The sequence below is a fragment of the Hypomesus nipponensis genome, chromosome 14 (assembly GCF_054491055.1).
Source record: "Hypomesus nipponensis isolate SF chromosome 14, ASM5449105v1, whole genome shotgun sequence".
NCBI lineage: Eukaryota > Metazoa > Chordata > Actinopteri > Osmeriformes > Osmeridae > Hypomesus > Hypomesus nipponensis.
The window spans coordinates 445,258-464,619 of NC_140374.1; the positions used below are offsets into that span (position 1 = coordinate 445,258).

Here is a 19,362-nt window from a genome sequence, read left to right on the forward strand (position 1 = left end):
GCTCTTAAGAACATTTGGTGAATAATCACATTGCACTTCCATAACAAGCCCCTATAGAGGCCAACCCTGCTGGTGAAGGCACATCTTAAACAGGCTGAATGTCAAAACAACATGACAAGTGGTGCTGTACTGTTTCTTTTACTTATAACAGCCAGACATCTGTTGTCTGACTGGTTCCACAGGGGCGATGAGCATCACCAAGCTGTCATGATATCGTTCTCTTGTCTTTCTCTTCCAGACAAGGTGTGAACAAGGGGCCAGCCCCCTCCTCTAGGGGGCGTGCGGTGCTGACAGGAACCGGCCCCTCCACCCCCAGGGGTGCGTTGATGCAATGGTGTGATGCTCTAATGGATTTCAACTGCAGCTCCACACACTCAATGCTGCTGCTGTAGCGTTAGCAGTCTGTAGAGCAACTCTCTGTCCTTGAAAGGCTGACACTAAAAACCCACAGTCAGAATGAACTGCTGAACAGATTCCCAAGAGCTTGATGGAGTTGCTCAGCGCTAATCTGCTGTTTAGTTGTGTGCTCAAATCATTGGGTAGTTTGTTTTGGGACCAACCCTCTCAACCACAATATTATATTATATAAAGTTCGGAAGGCCAAACATTTATGGAATGATGATATTTCGATCATTTCTGAATCTCTGTGTTAGCACTGACACAAACTTGACTACATATCACTTCCATTTAAGGTAGAAGGACCACAGCCTTGAATATGTTTCCATGAAAACTCTGATTTACTTCAGAACCACAGTTTGCTTTTATAGGAAGGAGCTCTGTTTTCCAGAACACACCCGAGTGGCCCTCTGTGTAAACCATTGGGACATACAGATGAGGAACATTACAATACACTGGGTGTGTAACACTGTCAACAGCCGAGCATTGTGGGAAGCTGTGGAGGACCAGCAGGAGAGGGACTGGAGACCTCCGCTGACGCGTTCGGGCTGCTGGGGTTGATGTGGAACAGGTGTATGAATCCGCCTATACAAACTCATCTTTGGCCTCAAAGCACTGACTCTCAAATCAGAGCTGTCATAAAAAGACCCGACCTGTCAACTTCAGGACCCCACTCCCCCATTCGCACACGCAGACACACACGCACACACACGCACACACACACGCAGACACACACGCACACACACGCAGACACACACACACACACACGCACACACACGCAGACACACACGCACACACACGCAGACACACACGCAGACACACACGCACACACACAGTGTTTACCCTGGCAGGGATTAAACCCTACAATCCTTGTTAACTGTGAGACTCATTTATCTTTCCAGTGAAAACATGGTTAGGGCAGACATTCACCAAATATATGTGCTGTATGATTAACATGTAGCCTGACGTTGTCATACTCATAATTCTAGTCAGAATATGAGTCTGAAAACTCTCCGTTGGGCTTTGAGTACGGAGCGTGTTTCAACCGAACTCGTAAAACAAATGCCTCTACGCTCAATTGGATAGACCTACAACCAATCAGAGCAATGTATTATGTTGTTTGTTGAAAACTAATTCAACCCAAGGGCTCTTTTGTGACGTTGTTGATTACGTTACTGTTGATCATCTGTCCATCATCGTATAAAGCCCGCCCTGGCAATTTCATTGGTCCGTCCTGATTCTGGGTTTTCTGTAGTTGTCCCCAATACGAGACGCTCCAGACCCAACTTCCCAAACACATTTTTTTGTGGGCGGGAAAGTTGGGCTGGCAGCAAGGCTAATTAACATCAAGTACAATCTACTGATCAAGGTTTCAGCTCATTAAACTGCCAGGAGACAGACCTGTCTAGATAGGATCTACTTTAGTTACTCTCTATCTCCTCCTGCTCTCTCCTTTTCTCCCACTCTACCTCTCTCCCACTCTACCTCTCTCCCTCTCTACCTCTCTCCCTCTCCCTCTCTCTCTCTCTCTCTCTCAGCATGTGGTGACAGGAGACTAGGTGTTGCTGGTTCTAGTTCTCCTTGCTCTGTCGTCACTCACATTTCGTGTGTGTGTTGGTTTCTGCTTCATACAGAAAAAGTAATGTCTCAGAAAGGTCAAATGCTCCAGTTGAATTAAGCAGCCTTAATATCCACTAAGAAAATGCTTCAGTTACATGACTGTTGGTTTTACATATACATACACGCTCCCCCCAAACTTGTCTGCCCATTAAATATATCTGGATGTCTCTCTCTCCAGTATATCTTAATGGACCACCCCCTAGCACAGTCATGATCTACTGCCCAAAGGAGGTGCAAGTGTGTGTGTGCATGTGTGTGTGTGTGTGTGTGTGTGTGTGTGTACTCGCTGAGGGGAGGCAAGTTCTCCACTGAATCCCTAAAACTTGATCTCTAACTGTTGACACATCCTGCTGCCTGTCCCTGGCCTCCGGGCCTCCAGCCTCCGCTGGGCCTGCAGCCTCTGGCCTCCGCTGGGCCTCCAGCCTTCTCTGGGCCTCCAGCCTCTGGCCTCTGCTAAGCCTGCAGCCTCTGGCCTCCGCTGGGCCTCCAGCCTTCTCTGGGCCTCCAGCCTCTGGCCTCTGCTAAGCCTGCAGCCTCTGGCCTCCGCTGGGCCTCCAGCCTCTGGCTTCTGCTGGGCCTCCAGCCTCTGGCCTACGCTGGGCCTCCAGCCTTCGCTGGGCCTGCAGCCTCTGGCCTCTGCTGGGCCTGCAGCGAGGCTGGTGAGCCTCTGGAATGAGAAACACATTTCACACCACATGCTGCAGCTGCAGTGAGCTCACCCCACACACATACACTGCACTGAGAATTGCACAGACACACTGGGATCCTGCGGAGGAAGGGAAGGAAGGAAGGAGGGAGTGCTGGACTTGCATGAAGAACATAAACACAGTGAAGACCATGTTTAGGTTAGCACCAAGGTTTAGTCCACAGCATGGGAGATATCTGTCCTGTTCAGGACAGATGTGTGTCTGTGTGTTCATCCAGAGGATTTTTTTGGGGGAAAGGGTGGTGGACAGAAAGAGAGGAGTGTTGGGATGGAAGTACAGCATGACGATGCCGTATGGTGTTTGGGTGTCAGGGCTAGGGTTAAGGTGTTAGGGTGTCAGGGGTTAGGGCTAGGGTTAAGGTGTTAGGGTGTCAGGGGTTAGGGCTAGGGTTAAGGTGTTAGGGTGTCAGGGGTTAGGGTGTTAGGGTGTCAGGGGTTAGGGCTAGGGTTAAGGTGTTAGGGTGTCAGGGGTTAGGGCTAGGGTTAAGGTGTTTGGGTGTCAGGGGCTAGGGCTAGGGTTAAGGTGTTTGGGTGTTTTTTAGTCAGGATTATGATTAAGCGGTTCCCTGCCTCCCTTCCTCCCTCCCTCCCTCTCACCCTCCCTGCCTCCCTCTCACCCTCCCTCCCTCCCTGGTCCTCCCTCCCTCCCTCCCTCCCTGGTCCTCCCTCCCTCCCTGGTCCTCCCTCCCTCTCTCTCTCCCTGGTCCTCCCTCCCTCTCTCTCTCCCTGGTCCTCCCTCCCTCTCTCTCTCCCTCCCTCCCTCTCTCCCTCTCTCCTTCCCTGGTCCTCCCTCCCTCTCTCCCTCCCTGGTCCTCCCTCCCTCCCCCCTCCCTCTCTCCCTCCCTCCCTGGTCCTCCCTCTCTCCCTCCCTCCCTGGTCCTCCCTCTCTCCCTACCTGATCCTTCCTCCCTCTCTCCCTCCCTGGTCCTCCCTCCCTCTCCGTCATCTTAGCTCAGGTGCCCCATGACACTGAGGCCATTGTCGATATTCACCTGGACAGCAGGTTGGGTTCAAATTCAGACGTTGAGAATCAAGCAGGGAGGCAGTAAGCCATCCCTCTCTGTGTCCCTGCCTCAGAGCAGAGCTCTGTCTCCCTGCCTCAGAGCACAGCTGTTTCCCTGCCTCAGAGCAGAGCTCTGTTTCCCTGCCTCAGAGGCACAGCCTCTCAGCTTGTCACCCACAGCATAAGTTTAACCTGGGGTCCATACCTCCCGCACCATGGTACTAGAAATAGACAGGAAGTCAAATTTTCGGGTTCTCATTTTCATGGAGTGTGTTTGGTACAGAACCAGAAGGCCCATACTGACAGTCTCTGCTCATACGTGACATCACACACTTGTGGAGCCAGACTCAGTCCACACTGCTGAGTCTCCTCTGGTAGCTCCATGGAAGAACATTCCAGAGGAAGATGGGACACACTGCTGATAAAGGCCAGACATCCTCATTTGTCATCATCACCAGGTGAACTTCTCCTCTGACAGAACAAACCTAAACTCATCTCTCCCTGCCAGGTGCTTGGAATGCCATGGAGCCCCTTCACAAGGTTTTTGACATCCTTGCAGACAGGCATGTAGCGTGTGTGTGCGTTAGGGTGTGTCCTTGACATTAAACAAAATGATGAATCAAAGTCAGGAGCACCCCGGTTTGTTTCTGAAGGCTGGTCCGGAGGGTCCTCTCCCTCACCTCCCTCACCTCCCCTCACCTCCCCTCACTCACCACCCTCACCACCCTCACCTCCCTCACCTCCCCTCACTCACCACCCTCACCACCCTCACCTCCCTCACCTCACCCCTCTCACCACCCTCACCTCCCCTCACTCACCACCCTCACCTCCCCTCACTCACCACCCTCACCTCACCCCTCTCACCACCCTCCCCTCCCTCCCTCCCCCCTCCTCCCCTCCCTCACCACCCTCCCTCACCTCCCTCACCTCCCCTCCCTCACCACCCCTCACTCACCACCCTCACCACCCTCACCTCCCTCACCTCACCTCCCCTCACTCACCACCCTCACCTCACCCCTCTCACCACCCTCCCCTCCCTCCCTCCCCCCTCCTCCTCACCACCCTCCCCACCCCCCTCCCCACCCTCAACCCCCCACACCCTCACCTACTTCACCCCGTCCTCACCTCCCCCACCCCCCTCACCTCCCCCACCCCCCTCACACCCCCTAACCTAGCCCACCTCCCTCACTTGGATGGAAACAGACATTACTTTTTGCTTTGAGGAAGAGCTGGCTCCCCCCTGTGGTCATTAGATTCATCACAGGCTGGGCCATGTCATGAACAACAGCATGTAGATAGTAGTAGAATTTATAGAACTGACGTAGGACATCACAGGGATTCTGGAGATAGAAAGACAGCGATATGGATCACCACAGGAGGACTGGATCACCACAGCAGGACTGGATCACCACAGCAGGACTGGATCACCACAGGAGGACTGGATCACCACAGCAGGACTGGATCACCACAGCAGGACTGGATCACCACAGCAGGACTGGATCACCACAGCAGGACTGGATCACCACAGCAGGACTGGATCACCACAGCAGGACTGGATCACCACAGCAGGACTGGATCACCACAGCAGGACTGGATCACCACAGGACTCCTGATTATCAAGTCTAGACTAGACCACCAAACCCACCACTGACCTTTCCAATGTACCCATGATAATAAGCACAGTAAACAAACAGAGCCAGAAACCTGGCTCTTTACCTTTTGAAAAAATAAACCACAGCACAATGTGATATGTTCCACTCCAATAGGGTGTATTACTACAATACACAAACATGGAGGTTTTCATGACAAGATGGTTTTGTTGAAGACTACTTCTACTAGAGTTTTTCAACTTCTCCTATCTGTTACAAGGAACAGTTGTGATAGATCATATATCTCATGTTTAGTTGTGCAGTTATATAAAAGTAAACCTGCAATGATCACATTCAAACACTCAAGCTGTCTCCCTGACAGGGTTATCATCAACAGACTTCAGTAACGGATAACCTGGTGTCAAATATGACTATATTTCCTCAAACACAACACAGACTTTTAAAACTTTAGTCTAAAAGTCTTTTGAAACCCTCCAGATGGAGTGAGGTGAGTCCTGTGTTTCGGCTGGGCCTGTGGCGTCAGGAGAGACAGATGCTCGCTGATGTTCAAGTGATTCCTTCCAGGTTCCATCCTGTTCAGTCGAGAGGTCAAGGGTCCCAGTAGGCTCAGGCTAGGAAGCCGTTTATCCTCCTCCAGAATCCTGCAGAGACGCCCTGTCTAACCCTAACCCTGTCAGGTGACGCCCTGTCAAGGTACTTCTGCTCTACGGTGAGGTCCCAGGGCCAAAACACTCCAGAGAACAATACACACCCTTTTACAAAAACATAACAGCATGCCTCTCAGCCTCAATTACAAAAATGCACACATCAATACATAGTCTGGCTCCTAAGTGTCAGTGTGCTCCTGTTGTACTCCAAACCTACAGCATACCAGAAATGTATCAGACACATGCAGAACACACATCGTTTCTATGCAATTCTACAGCTTCCTTTTTACCTTTTAAAACTCTGAAATGCACAATTCACTTTCAAGTAATTTCCATCCCAACATCCCTCCTGCCACTGTTCCTGAGCAGCAAGCTCTTCCTCTCCTCTCTCCAATACTTTCTTAGCCTGCATCCTGTACTGTGTCCATGTGATTCATGCATGCAGCAGTGTCACAGACTACCTGGCAGTATGACTACATGCAGCTGGCATTGTCTTCTACACAGAGAAGACTGCTTACCATAATAGTCTTAACCATGATGCAGGATATGTTGAATACACACACATAAATACACACACACACACCCAACAAATAGTACCATTACTCTACATTTGCATGATAAAACAACACCTCACAATTCTCACAAACAGACCTTTGATAACAATCTACTGCACTGTTTCTCATTCTTCATGTGCGTTTCAGGAACACACAAGACTCACAGCCTGTGCTCAGTAAACATGTTGCTTGACTGAGCTACATGACTTGCGTGTGAAATGTTTGAACTGGTCAGGTTAACTTCCTGGTTGGAATGTCAGCTGAATCAAAAAGAGGCTAGTAAGAGCCCTGGAATAATCAAGGCTATTAAAATGAGCATCGAAGTATTTTGGTCCAGTCCCAATGACACCTGCCATGTCCCTCTTTTTGGATGCTGTCTTTCTTACTCCTTCCTGCCTGGTGTTCTTGTCTGTGGATGTTAGCGGTTTTTATCAATCGACATTTTTCTCCGTTCTTGTGTTCCTGGGAACTCGTTTGACGTCATCTTTCATTGCCCAAGTACAGTTCCAATCCAAAGAACACATGTCACCAAGAACGGCAAAAATACCCGGAAGTGTTCTTGATTCACCTCTTTTTTCGAGGATGCATCGAATGGTGACTCGGTCAGCTAGAACGCATTGGATTGCCCAGAAATCATTGCAAGAACACACGCTTCTCAAATCGCTCTCTGTCCTGCAAGACTGTTCTCGCAAGACGCTTGGCAAGAACGTTCTTCTCAAGAACGCAAGTACGTTCTTAGCATTCTTCAGATTGATAAACAGGCAGTGTCTCTGGGGATGGGAGAGAGGGGTTATTGCCTCGCTAGCACTCCTAGAGGGCTGCCTGTGTAGGTGCCGTGTTTCTGTTCAGTCTTGGTTGGTCTTGAGTCTTTTTAGGGGAGGCCAGCAGGGGGAGACAGAGGGAACAGGTGACAGAACCAAGACTGTTGGCCCAATAGGCAGGTGAACTCTGTGACTGACAGGCCGTCCGTCCAATGGGGACGGATGAGGGTTACCTGGGAGGGGACAAAAGTGCACGTTGGTATGACAACGACACTTATGAAACAGTTACTGCATTATCAAAGGGACAGGAGTTGATGTGTGTGTTGTTATATATTCATGTGTATGTCTTTATTTATAATAGGTGTGTTTGTCTGACCTCTGAACAGTGTGTGTGTGTTACCTCTCTCTCAGGGGCAGGGTGGAGTGTGTGTTGAGGAAGGCCAGCTGTTGCTCCAGGCTGCAGACTCTGAAGGCCAGGTAGCAGGAGGACAGGATGAGGAGCACAATGCTGAGGAGACAAACACACCTTCACCCTCACATTATAAACACACCTTCACCCTCACATTAAACACACCTTCACATCACAAATACACCTTCACATCATAAACACACCTTCACCCTCACATCACAAACACACCTTCACCCTCACATCACAAACACACCTTCACATCATAAACACACCTTCACCCTCACATCACAAACACACCTTCACCCTCACATCATAAACACACCTTCACCCTCACATCATAAACACACCTTCACCCTCACATCACAAACACACCTTCACCCTCACATCATAAACACACCTTCACCCTCACATCATAAACACACATTTATTATAATAAGAATATTAAACTATATACATACATACAACTCTGGAAAGAACACGGCCCCTTTTCTTTCTTTTCCAAATATGTCGAGAAGGAAACGTGTTCAAACATGTGAGAGTTCAACTTGCAGTTGTCTCTTGAACCCTTCTGCTCCTCACTCAAATGTCCTCGTCAACGTTTTTCGAAAGGAAAGGAAAAGTTGCAATGGTCTCTCAATTTGTTCCAGCGCTGTATGTATTACTGTCTCCAAAGTACAAACGGAGGGATTGAACCTGTGACCTCTTGACATACTCTAACTATAAACTAGGGTTTATAGCTATACCATTCTACACACACTGACTTCAACAAGGGCATGTTCCTTGACCAGAGGACAGCAGGTGCAGTATTGGCTAAAATCAACTATCATACTGTTGCATGAACATGGTTGCAATCCCACTTGTTACCAGCAAGTAGTATAAGAAACAGTTTTTCCAGTAACATGACAAGAGATCTGTGTGTGCAGGTTATAGAAACATGTAGGTTATGTAAAATGCTATATAGGTGTAGCTATTAGTACCTAAATGGAGAGGAGGTATTGTCTATAATGTGTGTAAGTGTTTGTGTGTGTTCATTGTGTGTGTGTGTGTGTGTTTGCATGTGTGCAGGAGTCCGATGTTGTCATGGGTGTGTACAGTGTACAGTAATGAGCTTGTTCTTGCTGTAAGAGGAGGAAGGCCTGGTGTAGCTGCAGCCGAATGGCTCCTACCTCCGAGAGTCTGTGTGTCATCAGCAGTTACGTTACTGCTGCTCCCTGGTGCAGATATTACTGCTGTTCACTGTCCCTGGTGCAGATATTACTGCTGCTCCCTGGTGCAGATATTACTGCTGTTCACTGTCCCTGGTGCAGATATTACTGCTGCTCCCTGGTGCAGATATTACTGCTGTTCACTGTCCCTGGTGCAGATATTACTGCTGCTCCCTGGTGCAGATATTACTGCTGTTCACTGTCCCTGGTGCAGATATTACTGCTGCTCCCTGGTGCAGATATTACTGCTGTTCACTGTCCCTGGTGCAGATATTACTGCTGTTCACTGTCCCTGGTGCAGATATTACTGCTGCTCCCTGGTGCAGATATTACTGCTGTTCACTGTCCCTGGTGCAGATATTACTGCTGCTCCCTGGTGCAGATATTACTGCTGCTCCCTGGTGCAGATATTACTGCTGTTCACTGGTGCAGATATTACTGCTGCTCCCTGGTGCAGATATTACTGCTGCTCACTGTCCCTGGTGCAGATATTACTGCTGCTCCCTGGTGCAGATATTACTGCTGTTCACTGGTGCAGATATTACTGCTGCACCCTGGTGCAGATATTACTGCTGCTCCCTGGTGCAGATATTACTGCTGCTCCCTGGTGCAGATATTACTGCTGCTCCCTGGTGCAGATATTACTGCTGCTCACTGTCCCTGGTGCAGATATTACTGCTGCTCCCTGGTGCAGATATTACTGCTGTTCACTGTGCCTGGTGCAGATATTACTGCTGCTCCCTGGTGCAGATATTACTGCTGTTCACTGGTGCAGATATTACTGCTGCTCCCTGGTGCAGATATTACTGCTGCTCCCTGGTGCAGATATTACTGCTGCTCCCTGGTGCAGATATTACTGCTGCTCCCTGGTGCAGATATTACTGCTGTTCACTGGTGCAGATATTACTGCTGCTCCCTGGTGCAGATATTACTGCTGTTCACTGTCCCTGGTGCAGATATTACTGCTGTTCACTGGTGCAGATATTACTGCTGCTCCCTGGTGCAGATATTACTGCTGTTCACTGGTGCAGATATTACTGCTGCTCCCTGGTGCAGATATTACTGCTGTTCACTGGTGCAGATATTACTGCTGCTCCCTGGTGCAGATATTACTGCTGTTCACTGTCCCTGGTGCAGATATTACTGCTGCTCCCTGGTGCAGATATTACTGCTGTTCACTGGTGCAGATATTACTGCTGCTCCCTGGTGCAGATATTACTGCTGTTCACTGAGCCTGGTGCAGATATTACTGCTGTTCACTGTCCCTGGTGCAGATATTACTGCTGCTCCCTGGTGCAGATATTACTGCTGCTCCCTGGTGCAGATATTACTGCTGTTCACTGTCCCTGGTGCAGATATTACTGCTGCTCCCTGGTGCAGATATTACTGCTGCTCCCTGGTGCAGATATTACTGCTGCTCCCTGGTGCAGATATTACTGCTGTTCACTGTGCCTGGTGCAGATATTACTGCTGCTCCCTGGTGCAGATATTACTGCTGTTCACTGTGCCTGGTGCAGATATTACTGCTGTTCACTGTGCCTGGTGCAGATATTACTGCTGTTCACTGTGCCTGGTGCAGATATTACTGCTGTTCACTGAGCCTGGTGCAGATATTACTGCTGTTCACTGTGCCTGGTGCAGATATTACTGCTGTTCACTGAGCCTGGTGCAGATATTACTGCTGTTCACTGTGCCTTGTGCAGATATTACTGCTGCTCCCTGGTGCAGATATTACTGCTGTTCACTGTGCCTGGTGCAGATATTACTACTGTGCACTGTGCCTTGTAAATACAGGCCATTCCTTCACTCTGACCAGCAAAATACTGTTAGAACAATGCGCTTCGGATCCATGAACTTCTGTGATACTTTCTACAAGTACGTCGCTTTGGATAAAAATGAAATGAATGAAATGTAACTGCTTGTACAGCTGTATCTGTATGTAGAAGTAGGGACATCACTCACAGCAGGATGAAGAACTTGAGCAGCTGGTACTCCAGGGGTCCCAGCTCTGGGGCTGCTTCGGTCAGCAGGATCTTCTCTGTCTCCAGACTGCGGTCTAGACATGTCATTACAACACAGATCCAGTTAGCATAGCATTATATTGAATTGAGGTCAATAGGGGTGGCTAAATACTAACCAGTTCTCACCCCTGGTATTCTGTCAAGGAAGACTATGAGGAGAGACTAGAGAGATTCACCGACAGCCTAAGCATCATGCTACACTGTACATACACAAACGTTAGCATTGGTTAGCTTGTTCTGTGTGGTAATGTCTCTTCTGCTTTGGCTGTTTTCCTCAGACCTTGTCTGGTTTGGTCTCTCAGCGCTACACCAGAAGCTTGATACCAGATCCAGATCTCTCCCCACAGCCTCAAAGCAGCACTCCTTCACACAGCTTCACAACTACAAACACACACCCTCAGGCATTATCCACCGAGCTGTTGAAGGAGAAAACTGAGGAAGCGAGAGTAGCAAAGAATAGACGACAGACATCTAAGATTTAGGCTAATCACTAGCAAACCCAGACCATCTCTAGCTAACACAAGATAATTCACACAATTTCTAGCTAACACAAACTAATCCAGACCATCTCTAGCTAACACAGACCAATCTTTAGCTAACACAGACCATCGTAAGATAACACAGACCATCTCTAGCTAACCCAGAGCATCTCTAGCTAACCGAAACCATCTCTAGCTAATCCAGACCATCTCTAGCTAACCAAGACCATCTCTAGCTAATCCAGACCATCTCTAGCTAGCACAAGCTAATCCAGACAATCTCTAGATAACCAAGACCATCTCAAGCTAACCAAGATAATCTCAAGCTAACACAGACAATTTCTAGCTAACACAAGCTAACACAGACCATATCTATCTTACACAAGCTAACAGAGACCATCTAAGGTCAGGCAATTAAGTGGCTGTATAAGCATGCTTAGGGTTAGTGAGGTTAGGACCAGGCTCAATGCTAGACAAGGGCTATTACTAATTAACCAGGCTGGTCGTGACCCTAGTTATCAGAGTGAGAGTCAACAGTCTTGTTTTGGAGGGTGGCAGCGTTCACAGGATATTAGCAGTACCTGGCCAATACCTCAACTTGAGGTATCAGGAGAGATACAGTATCGACCAGTTGTCCAAACACAGACAGATAAAACTGAGCCCAGAGAAAGGATACATGTCTCACAGTGACCAACCCAGCTTCAACACCCTGGCCCTTCAACAAGAAATAGCTATGATATAGCATGCCTCCAACCTCTGTGTTAACAGGAAGTGTAAACTGTGTGAACTGGAAGAGTTAACAGGAAATGTAAACTGTGTAGACAGGAAATGTTAACTGTGTGGACAAGAAGTGTATACTGTGTAGACAGGAAGTGTTAATTGTGGACAGGAAGTGTTAACTGTGGAGACAACTAAAGGCATGCTGCTGCGAAATTGTCTTAACTGATGTTTTTCCCATTTTATTCTTATTTCAAGACAATTTGAGGTAAGCTGGGAGACCCTGGATTGGAGGGTGCAGATGATTGACAGGTGAGGCAGCCTACCGGTGAGCGGAGCCTCTGCGGGGTAGGGGGTGTCCACAGTGCTCAGGCTACTGGTGGAGTTTCCAAGCAGGTCTGGGAGGGAGGAGGACACCGAGGGCACTGAGGGCTGCCTCCTCCACTTCAACACCGGGGGGAAGTCGGCCACCACAGGGAACTCATCCTGGGGGGAGGAGAGATAGTTGAAGAGAAAAAGGAGGAGAGGAAGAGATAGAGGAGAATGAAAGGGGGAAAGGAGGAGGAGGAGGAGAGGCAAAATTAAATGAGCCAAATAACATCAGTGAATCAGGAATGTGTGTGTTCTAAGTTTCCTGTAAAGCACATCAACCAGGAAAGGAGTGAAACACATAAGAAACCACAGAGCATATTCAGATGCCATCTTTATTTGAAAGACTTTAGTGGCACACAGGAATTTACACTGTGAGGTTTGCATGCAGAGGTGTGTTCCTCACATTCCCATCTCTCTGCTGGCTCATATAACCCTGCTGCTCATGAACACAAGTCGACGTGAAAGGAGACCCTAACCTTGTAAAGCTTCCAGAATCTCATACAGGTACACGTACCTAGGTACACCTCCATCAGGAAATAGATGCTATCGTAGCATGGCAGCTAGTCAACAAACAGTAGCAGCTGACTCTAGACAGTGTCAACAGTGATGTTTAAATAGAGAGATAGAGAGAGATGTGGAGATGGAGAGTGCATGTGTGTGTGTTTGAGTGTGTGCGTGTGATAGTGTTTGAGTGTGTGTGTGATAGTGTTTGAGTGTGTGTGTGACAGTGTTTGAGTGTGTGTGTACCATGGACAGTGAGCTAGGTTCCTCCAGATATAGCTTCAGACTCAGGCTCTTCTTACCATTCACCTGCAGGAGGATAGCAGACAGGGTAAGAGTACATTCACCTGCAGGAGGATAGCAGACAGGGTAAGAGTACATTCACCTGCAGGAGGATAGCAGACAGGGTAAGAGTAAGTAAGTAAGCAAGTAAGGTGTATTTGTATAGCACCTCTCGCAGCAAAAAATCACAAAGTGCTTCACAACAAAATGAAATATAACACTACAAATTAAGAATACAAGAAACATTTTAATTGAAAACATGACAAACGACCATAAAAACCCCCTCAACTAAAACTAAAAGCCTGCTTGAATAGCAAAGTCTTGAGTTGCTTTTTAAAAGTTTCGACAGAAGTTGCACACTGTATAAAGGGAGGCAAGGCATTCCACAACCACAATTCATTTAGCAGACAAGCATCTGCTAAATGAATAAATGTAAATGTAGCCTAGGGGCCACTGCTCGGAGTGATCGATCCCCTCTAGTTTTAAGATGGGTACAGAGTTCACACAGCAGACAGGGTCAGGTCAACATGGTTTTCACAGGTTCAGGTCTAGGGAACCTCAGGTAAACCTGCAGTGTACCTGCAGGATCATTCTAGGGCACATGTGTCAAACTAAGCTTAAATGATATATTAAATTAGTCTACGCTGCTTTACAGCGTGCATTGACCATATCAATGCAGGATCATTCTAGGGGGTCACTGGCAGGATCAGCTCACCTGCAGGTGTGTACAGATCCTCCGGAGGACATCGTAGACGCTGTCCCTGGACAGCAGGGACACAAACACGTACTGCAGGACGATCACAACAGAAACAACACGTCAGCTGAAGCTGCTCTGAAATGGTTCAGTGAAACATGAGAGTCTGACATGTTAGATATATATGATTTGAATCTCTCAACACACTTGATTATAATCTTTAAAGATATTCCAGTGTATCACCCAGCTACAGTAGCCTCTACACATAATCAAGGACAAGACTGATCTCAGCTAGAAGTTTGAACTGTCTTCACTAACAACCATAAGGTCCATAAACAGCCTGGCTATTTGAACTGCACTGATAAATCACCTCTATCTGACCCCACAGGAAATGACCCACTATTCAACAGGATTGTGCTTTAAAGGCACCTGCTAACTGAAAACATGTTTAGATGTCAATGGAGGCACTACTCACTTTCAAATCAGATACTTTGTATGACAGATTTGTATTTATTATTAGTTTGCCAGGGCCTGGTGTACAGAGACAACACTCTGAAGACAGCTCTGCCCTCTGTGGCCTGCGTACGTCCAGCCTTATCCAGCAGGCTGAAGACAGCTCTGCCCTCTGTGGCCTGCGTAGGTCCAGCCTTATCCAGCAGGCTGAAGACAGCTTTGCCCTCTGTGGCCTGCGTACGTCCAGCCTTATCCAGCAGGCTGAAGACAGCTCTGCCCTCTGTGGCCCGCGTACGTCCAGCCTTATCCAGCAGGCTGAAGACAGCTCTGCCCTCTGTGGCCTGCGTACGTCCAGCCTTATCCAGCAGGCTGAAGACAGCTCTGCCCTCTGTGGCCTGCGTACGTCCAGCCTTATCCAGCAGGCTGAAGACAGCTCTGCCCTCTGTGGCCTGCGTACGTCCAGCCTTATCCAGCAGGCTGAAGACAGCTCTGCCCTCTGTGGCCCGCGTACGTCCAGCCTTGACAGATAGACAGACAGACAAGCAGGAAGACAGACAGACAGCCAGGCAGGAAGACAGACAGACAGACAGACAGGCAGACAGGATGACAGATAGACAGACAGACAGACAGGCAGGCAGGAACCATTGGGAAACGTGGGAACCAGACGTGTCCTACCTTCTGGCTGGTGTCGATGGTGATGGCCAGGCCGTTGGGCACCAGGCCCGCGGTTCGATGTTTCTTCACCAGCCGGACAGACACCACCGGTATGGCCACCTGCAGGAGCAGCACACACACTGCTCACACTGTAATAATGTCATGTGACCTACGTTTACAAGTCTAATACTACAAGAACGGGGGGTGGCGGGACAAACAACAAACTAATCTCTGGACCAGCTGGAATGTACACGTACACACACACATACACACACACATACACACACACACATACATACACACATACACACACACATACACACACACATAAACACACACAGGGAAGTGAGGGAAGCTATAGCAGCAGGAGGTCAGACTGGTACCTTGATGTCCTTCCCAAACAGGTTGGCGTAGAAACACAGCCAATTGCGTGAGATGTAGAGACGCCCCTGCAGCAGGATGTCCCTGAGGAGAGCACAGGAGTACACTGGGGAGAGACAGGACAGGTGAGACCTGGAGCACACACACATTTACATGACACACTGATATATACACGCACACACACCTGTGTTAAGCTAGGAGTGCTTCGTAGGAGAGCAGGTCTGTGTCTCACCTTTCATGAGGATCTCCTCCTTGGGAACAGTCTGGAAGAGCTTGTGATACTGGGAGTTGTACTTGCTTACCGTCTGTCGGGAGGGGGAGGAAGAGGAGGAGAGGAGAGAGGTGAGGAGGAGGAGAGGAGGAGGAAAGGGGGGAGGAAAGAGGGAAGGCGGAGGAGAGGAGAGGGGGAAGAGAGGAGGAGAGGAGAGAGGTGAGGGGGAGGACATGTGAGAAGAGCAAAGGAGAAGGGGAGGAGAGGAGACGCGGTGTAAATCAATTTTTTACTTAGTCTTGATTCTGATCTTGTGGTCATGTCCAGTCCAGTCTCTCTCTCTCTCTGTCTCTCTCTGTCTCTCTCTGTCTCTCTCTGTCTCTCTCTCTCTCTCTCTCTCTGTCTCTGTCTCTGTCTCTCTCTCTGTCTCTCTCTCTCTCTCTCTCTCTCTCTCTCTCTCTCTCTCTCTCTCTCTCTCTCTCTCTCTCTCTCTCTCTCTCTCTCTCTCTCTCACACACATACACACACACACACAAACAACCCTATCACAATGCTGCTCAAGGCGGCCCTAACCTCCATCGGCTATCACGCACACAGTCTTCCTGTATGTGTGATACACACCACCCCTTCCTGTCTGAGCTCCTCCCCTTCCTGTGTGGTCTACTCTCTCTCCAGACTGCAGCTTCCCTTGTTTCCTCCTCCTGGACAGGGAGGCAGGTTCCCCCATAGATATACATAAACACTAGATGTCTGGTCCGCGTTGCCGGACGACGGAGTCGAACGTCCGCACATGGCGGCCATCTTGCTACAGTCAACTCGCTCACCCATAACATTGTGTTGATGCTACATGTACTTTTTAAATGACCATAACTTGCTCAATTCTCAACCAATTTTTAAACAGTTTGGTTTGTTATCAACTTCAGAGATACCTGCATACTTATGAATAATTCTGTAATAAAAAACAAATGTAATAGAAGTATGCAGTGGAATAGCGACATCTCTGACGTTGATAACAAACCAAACCGTTTAAAAATCGGTTGAAAATTTATAAGTTATGGTCATTACAAAAGTACATGTAGCATCAACACAATTTTATGGGTGATCGAGTTGACTGTAGCAAGATGGCCGCCATGTGCGGACGTTCTAGACGCCGCCGTAAGACATCAAGTGTTTATATATATCTATGGGTGCCCCTTCCCCGTCTGAGTGGACGAGTGTGAGAACAGACTGCAATTTTGATCAAATCTTACACATGAAAACCCCCCCACACATGACACACAAATCTACAAGAATTGACACACACAGACACCTAAACAAACACAATCTCTCTCTCTCACACACACACACACACACACACACACACACATTGTACTGTACTCCACTTAGGTTAGAATAGGTTATAGGGTTGAAATAGGTTTTATTTGCATTTAGGGTTAGTATAGTGTATTATTTATTGTTATCTGTAATTTAGGAAGTTTTAGTATTAGGGTTAGTATAGTTGATTATTTATTGCTATCTGTATATTTAGGAAGTTTCACTTATTTAAGCTCAGCATAGATGTAAATTATGTTCTGTGTACTTATATGTTATGTTATGCCAGGTGCTTGCGTTGTCTTGTCTTAAGAATTTCGGTGCCCAGTCTGACCTCATGTTGTTCTGTGTACCTGACAAATAAAAGACTTGAACTTGAACACACACACACACAGAAGAGAGAGGAGATAAAGCAGTACTCACTGAGCCCCGGTAACATTTCTTCACGTCTTCATAAGACAGGTCATCGACAAGCTGCAGTCTAGAGAGGAGACACACAAAGTTGAAACCAGACACACACATATGCTCTCCCACACACACAGACAGACACACACACACACTCTCCCACACACACACACACACACAAGAAGTTTAAACCACACACACACACACACTCACAAATTCCGAGACAGACAGCCCATCCAGACAGACACACACAATCTTATTAATCAACAGCAGCCATGCAAACAGACATGCAAACATAAATGCAAACAGTCCAATGAGGTTTAAACCAGAGGAGGCCTAACCCTAACCCTAACCCTATACTTCGGAAGGGCTGGATGTAAATGTTTTGTAGAACATGTACTGTGACGTATATGCAAAGTTGAAAAAGTCAAGTAAAGGACTAACTGACTATAACGTCAGTACCCTGACTCACTCACCTAGCACAGTACCCTGACTCACTTACCTAGCACAGTACCCTGACTCACTCACCTAGCACAGTACCCTGACTCACTCACCTAGCACAGTACCCTGACTCACTCACCTAGCACAGTACCCTGACTCACTTACCTAGCACAGTACCCTGACTCACTCACCTAGCACAGTACCCTGACTCACTCACCTAGCACAGTACCCTGACTCACTCACCTAGCACAGTACCCTGACTCACTCACCTAGCACAGTACCCTGACTCACTCACCTAGCACAGTACCCTGACTCACTCACCTAGCACAGTACCCTGACTCACTCACCTAGCACAGTACCCTGACTCACTCACCTAGCACAGTACCCTGACTCACTCACCTAGCAAGACCCTCACCAAGGAGCAGACACACAGACAGACAGCCAGGCAGACTCCTGGCCAGGTGCTCTGTCACCCTGCTGTACACTCACAACAGTTTGAGACTGTTTTAGGATATAGGGATTCACTCAGTGAGCTGAATCAGGCTGCTTGAGGCCAGTTGGCCTTGCAGACAGGCTACTCTGTCACTTTCTAAGTTGACCATGGAGCCAGTCTCCATGACAGGACAGCAACAGAAGCTCAGGCAGACAACTTCTCGTAAACATGAATCAGTTTTATGAGAGTTGTAGTGTGGAGTCAGTGTGTGTGTGTGTGTGTTGACACAGTGACTATATATACACGCTGTAAAGCTGGCCGGCTCTCCTAGTTATAACCCATCCTGAGGCTCGGTTTACCAGGCAGGTCCCTGCTGAGGAACACCCTGCTCTGTCAACCAACCTTGAACGGGGCAGCAAGTTAGGTAGGTTCATGACATCACCAGTGTGAGTGCTACCAACATCCCCAGCCCTCCTCTCTGTCCTCAAGGTGAGGCTGAGGGAAGCAGAGTGTGTCCCAGCCTGTTCACCTTCCCACATCCTCCCGGCCCAGGCTGGCAGCACAGCGTGGCAGCACCACCTGCCTGGCCGTCTCATGGCTTCTGAGAGGTGAGCTGGGGTTTGGAGTCCTCATGTCTCTGATGAGGACAGTACCAGACTAGCTTATGTCCTCCTGCAAACACAGACTTCAGGACACATCAGGGAGGTATGTCTTTTATGATAGCCCAGATAGATGACATTCCAGCTAAAGCAAAACTGATCTAGCAGGCAGTAGGCAGCAGGCAGTTTGAAGGTATTCTATCCTTCACAGTGTGTGTGTGTGTGTGAGAGAGCTCACAGTGAGTAAGTGTGTGTGTGTGTGTGTGTGTGTGTGAGAGAGAGAGCTCACAGTGAGTAAGTGTGTGTGTGTGTGTGTGTGAGAGAGAGAGCTCACAGTGAGTAAGTGTGTGTGTGTGTGTGTGTGAGAGAGAGAGCTCACAGTGAGTAAGTGTGTGTGTGTGTGTGTGTGAGAGAGAGAGCTCACAGTGAGTAAGTGTGTGTGTGTGTGTGTGTGTGAGAGAGAGAGAGCTCACAGTGAGTAAGTGTGTGTGTGTGTG

The 19,362-nt window shown here is 48.4% G+C and overlaps 1 protein-coding gene across 10 annotated transcripts in view; it reads right to left on the reverse strand.

The window, feature by feature from the left end:
- Positions 1–5,473: 5,473 nt before the first annotated feature.
- Positions 5,474–19,362, reverse strand: part of gramd2ab (GRAM domain containing 2Ab) — a 28,585-nt gene continuing 14,696 nt past the window's right edge. For 4 of the 10 annotated variants that reach the window (XM_084671619.1, XM_084671618.1, XM_084671622.1 and 1 more), the window contains exons 3-12: positions 17,411–17,468; positions 15,698–15,770; positions 15,468–15,571; positions 15,106–15,204; positions 13,999–14,070; positions 13,248–13,310; positions 12,455–12,614; positions 10,874–10,967; positions 7,698–7,823; positions 5,474–7,530 (exon numbers count right to left, since the gene is read on the reverse strand). In XM_084671619.1, coding sequence (XP_084527745.1) covers positions 7,527–7,530; positions 7,698–7,823; positions 10,874–10,967; positions 12,455–12,614; positions 13,248–13,310; positions 13,999–14,070; positions 15,106–15,204; positions 15,468–15,571; positions 15,698–15,770; positions 17,411–17,468 — 853 coding nt within the window. In that variant the 3' untranslated portion in view covers positions 5,474–7,526. Of the gene's footprint in view, positions 7,531–7,693; positions 7,824–8,164; positions 8,368–10,873; positions 10,968–12,454; positions 12,615–13,247; positions 13,311–13,998; positions 14,071–15,105; positions 15,225–15,467; positions 15,598–15,697; positions 15,771–17,410; positions 17,469–19,362 lie in introns of those variants that run through there. The other 6 variants (XM_084671626.1, XM_084671625.1, XM_084671620.1 and 3 more) reach the window with 5 other exon arrangements.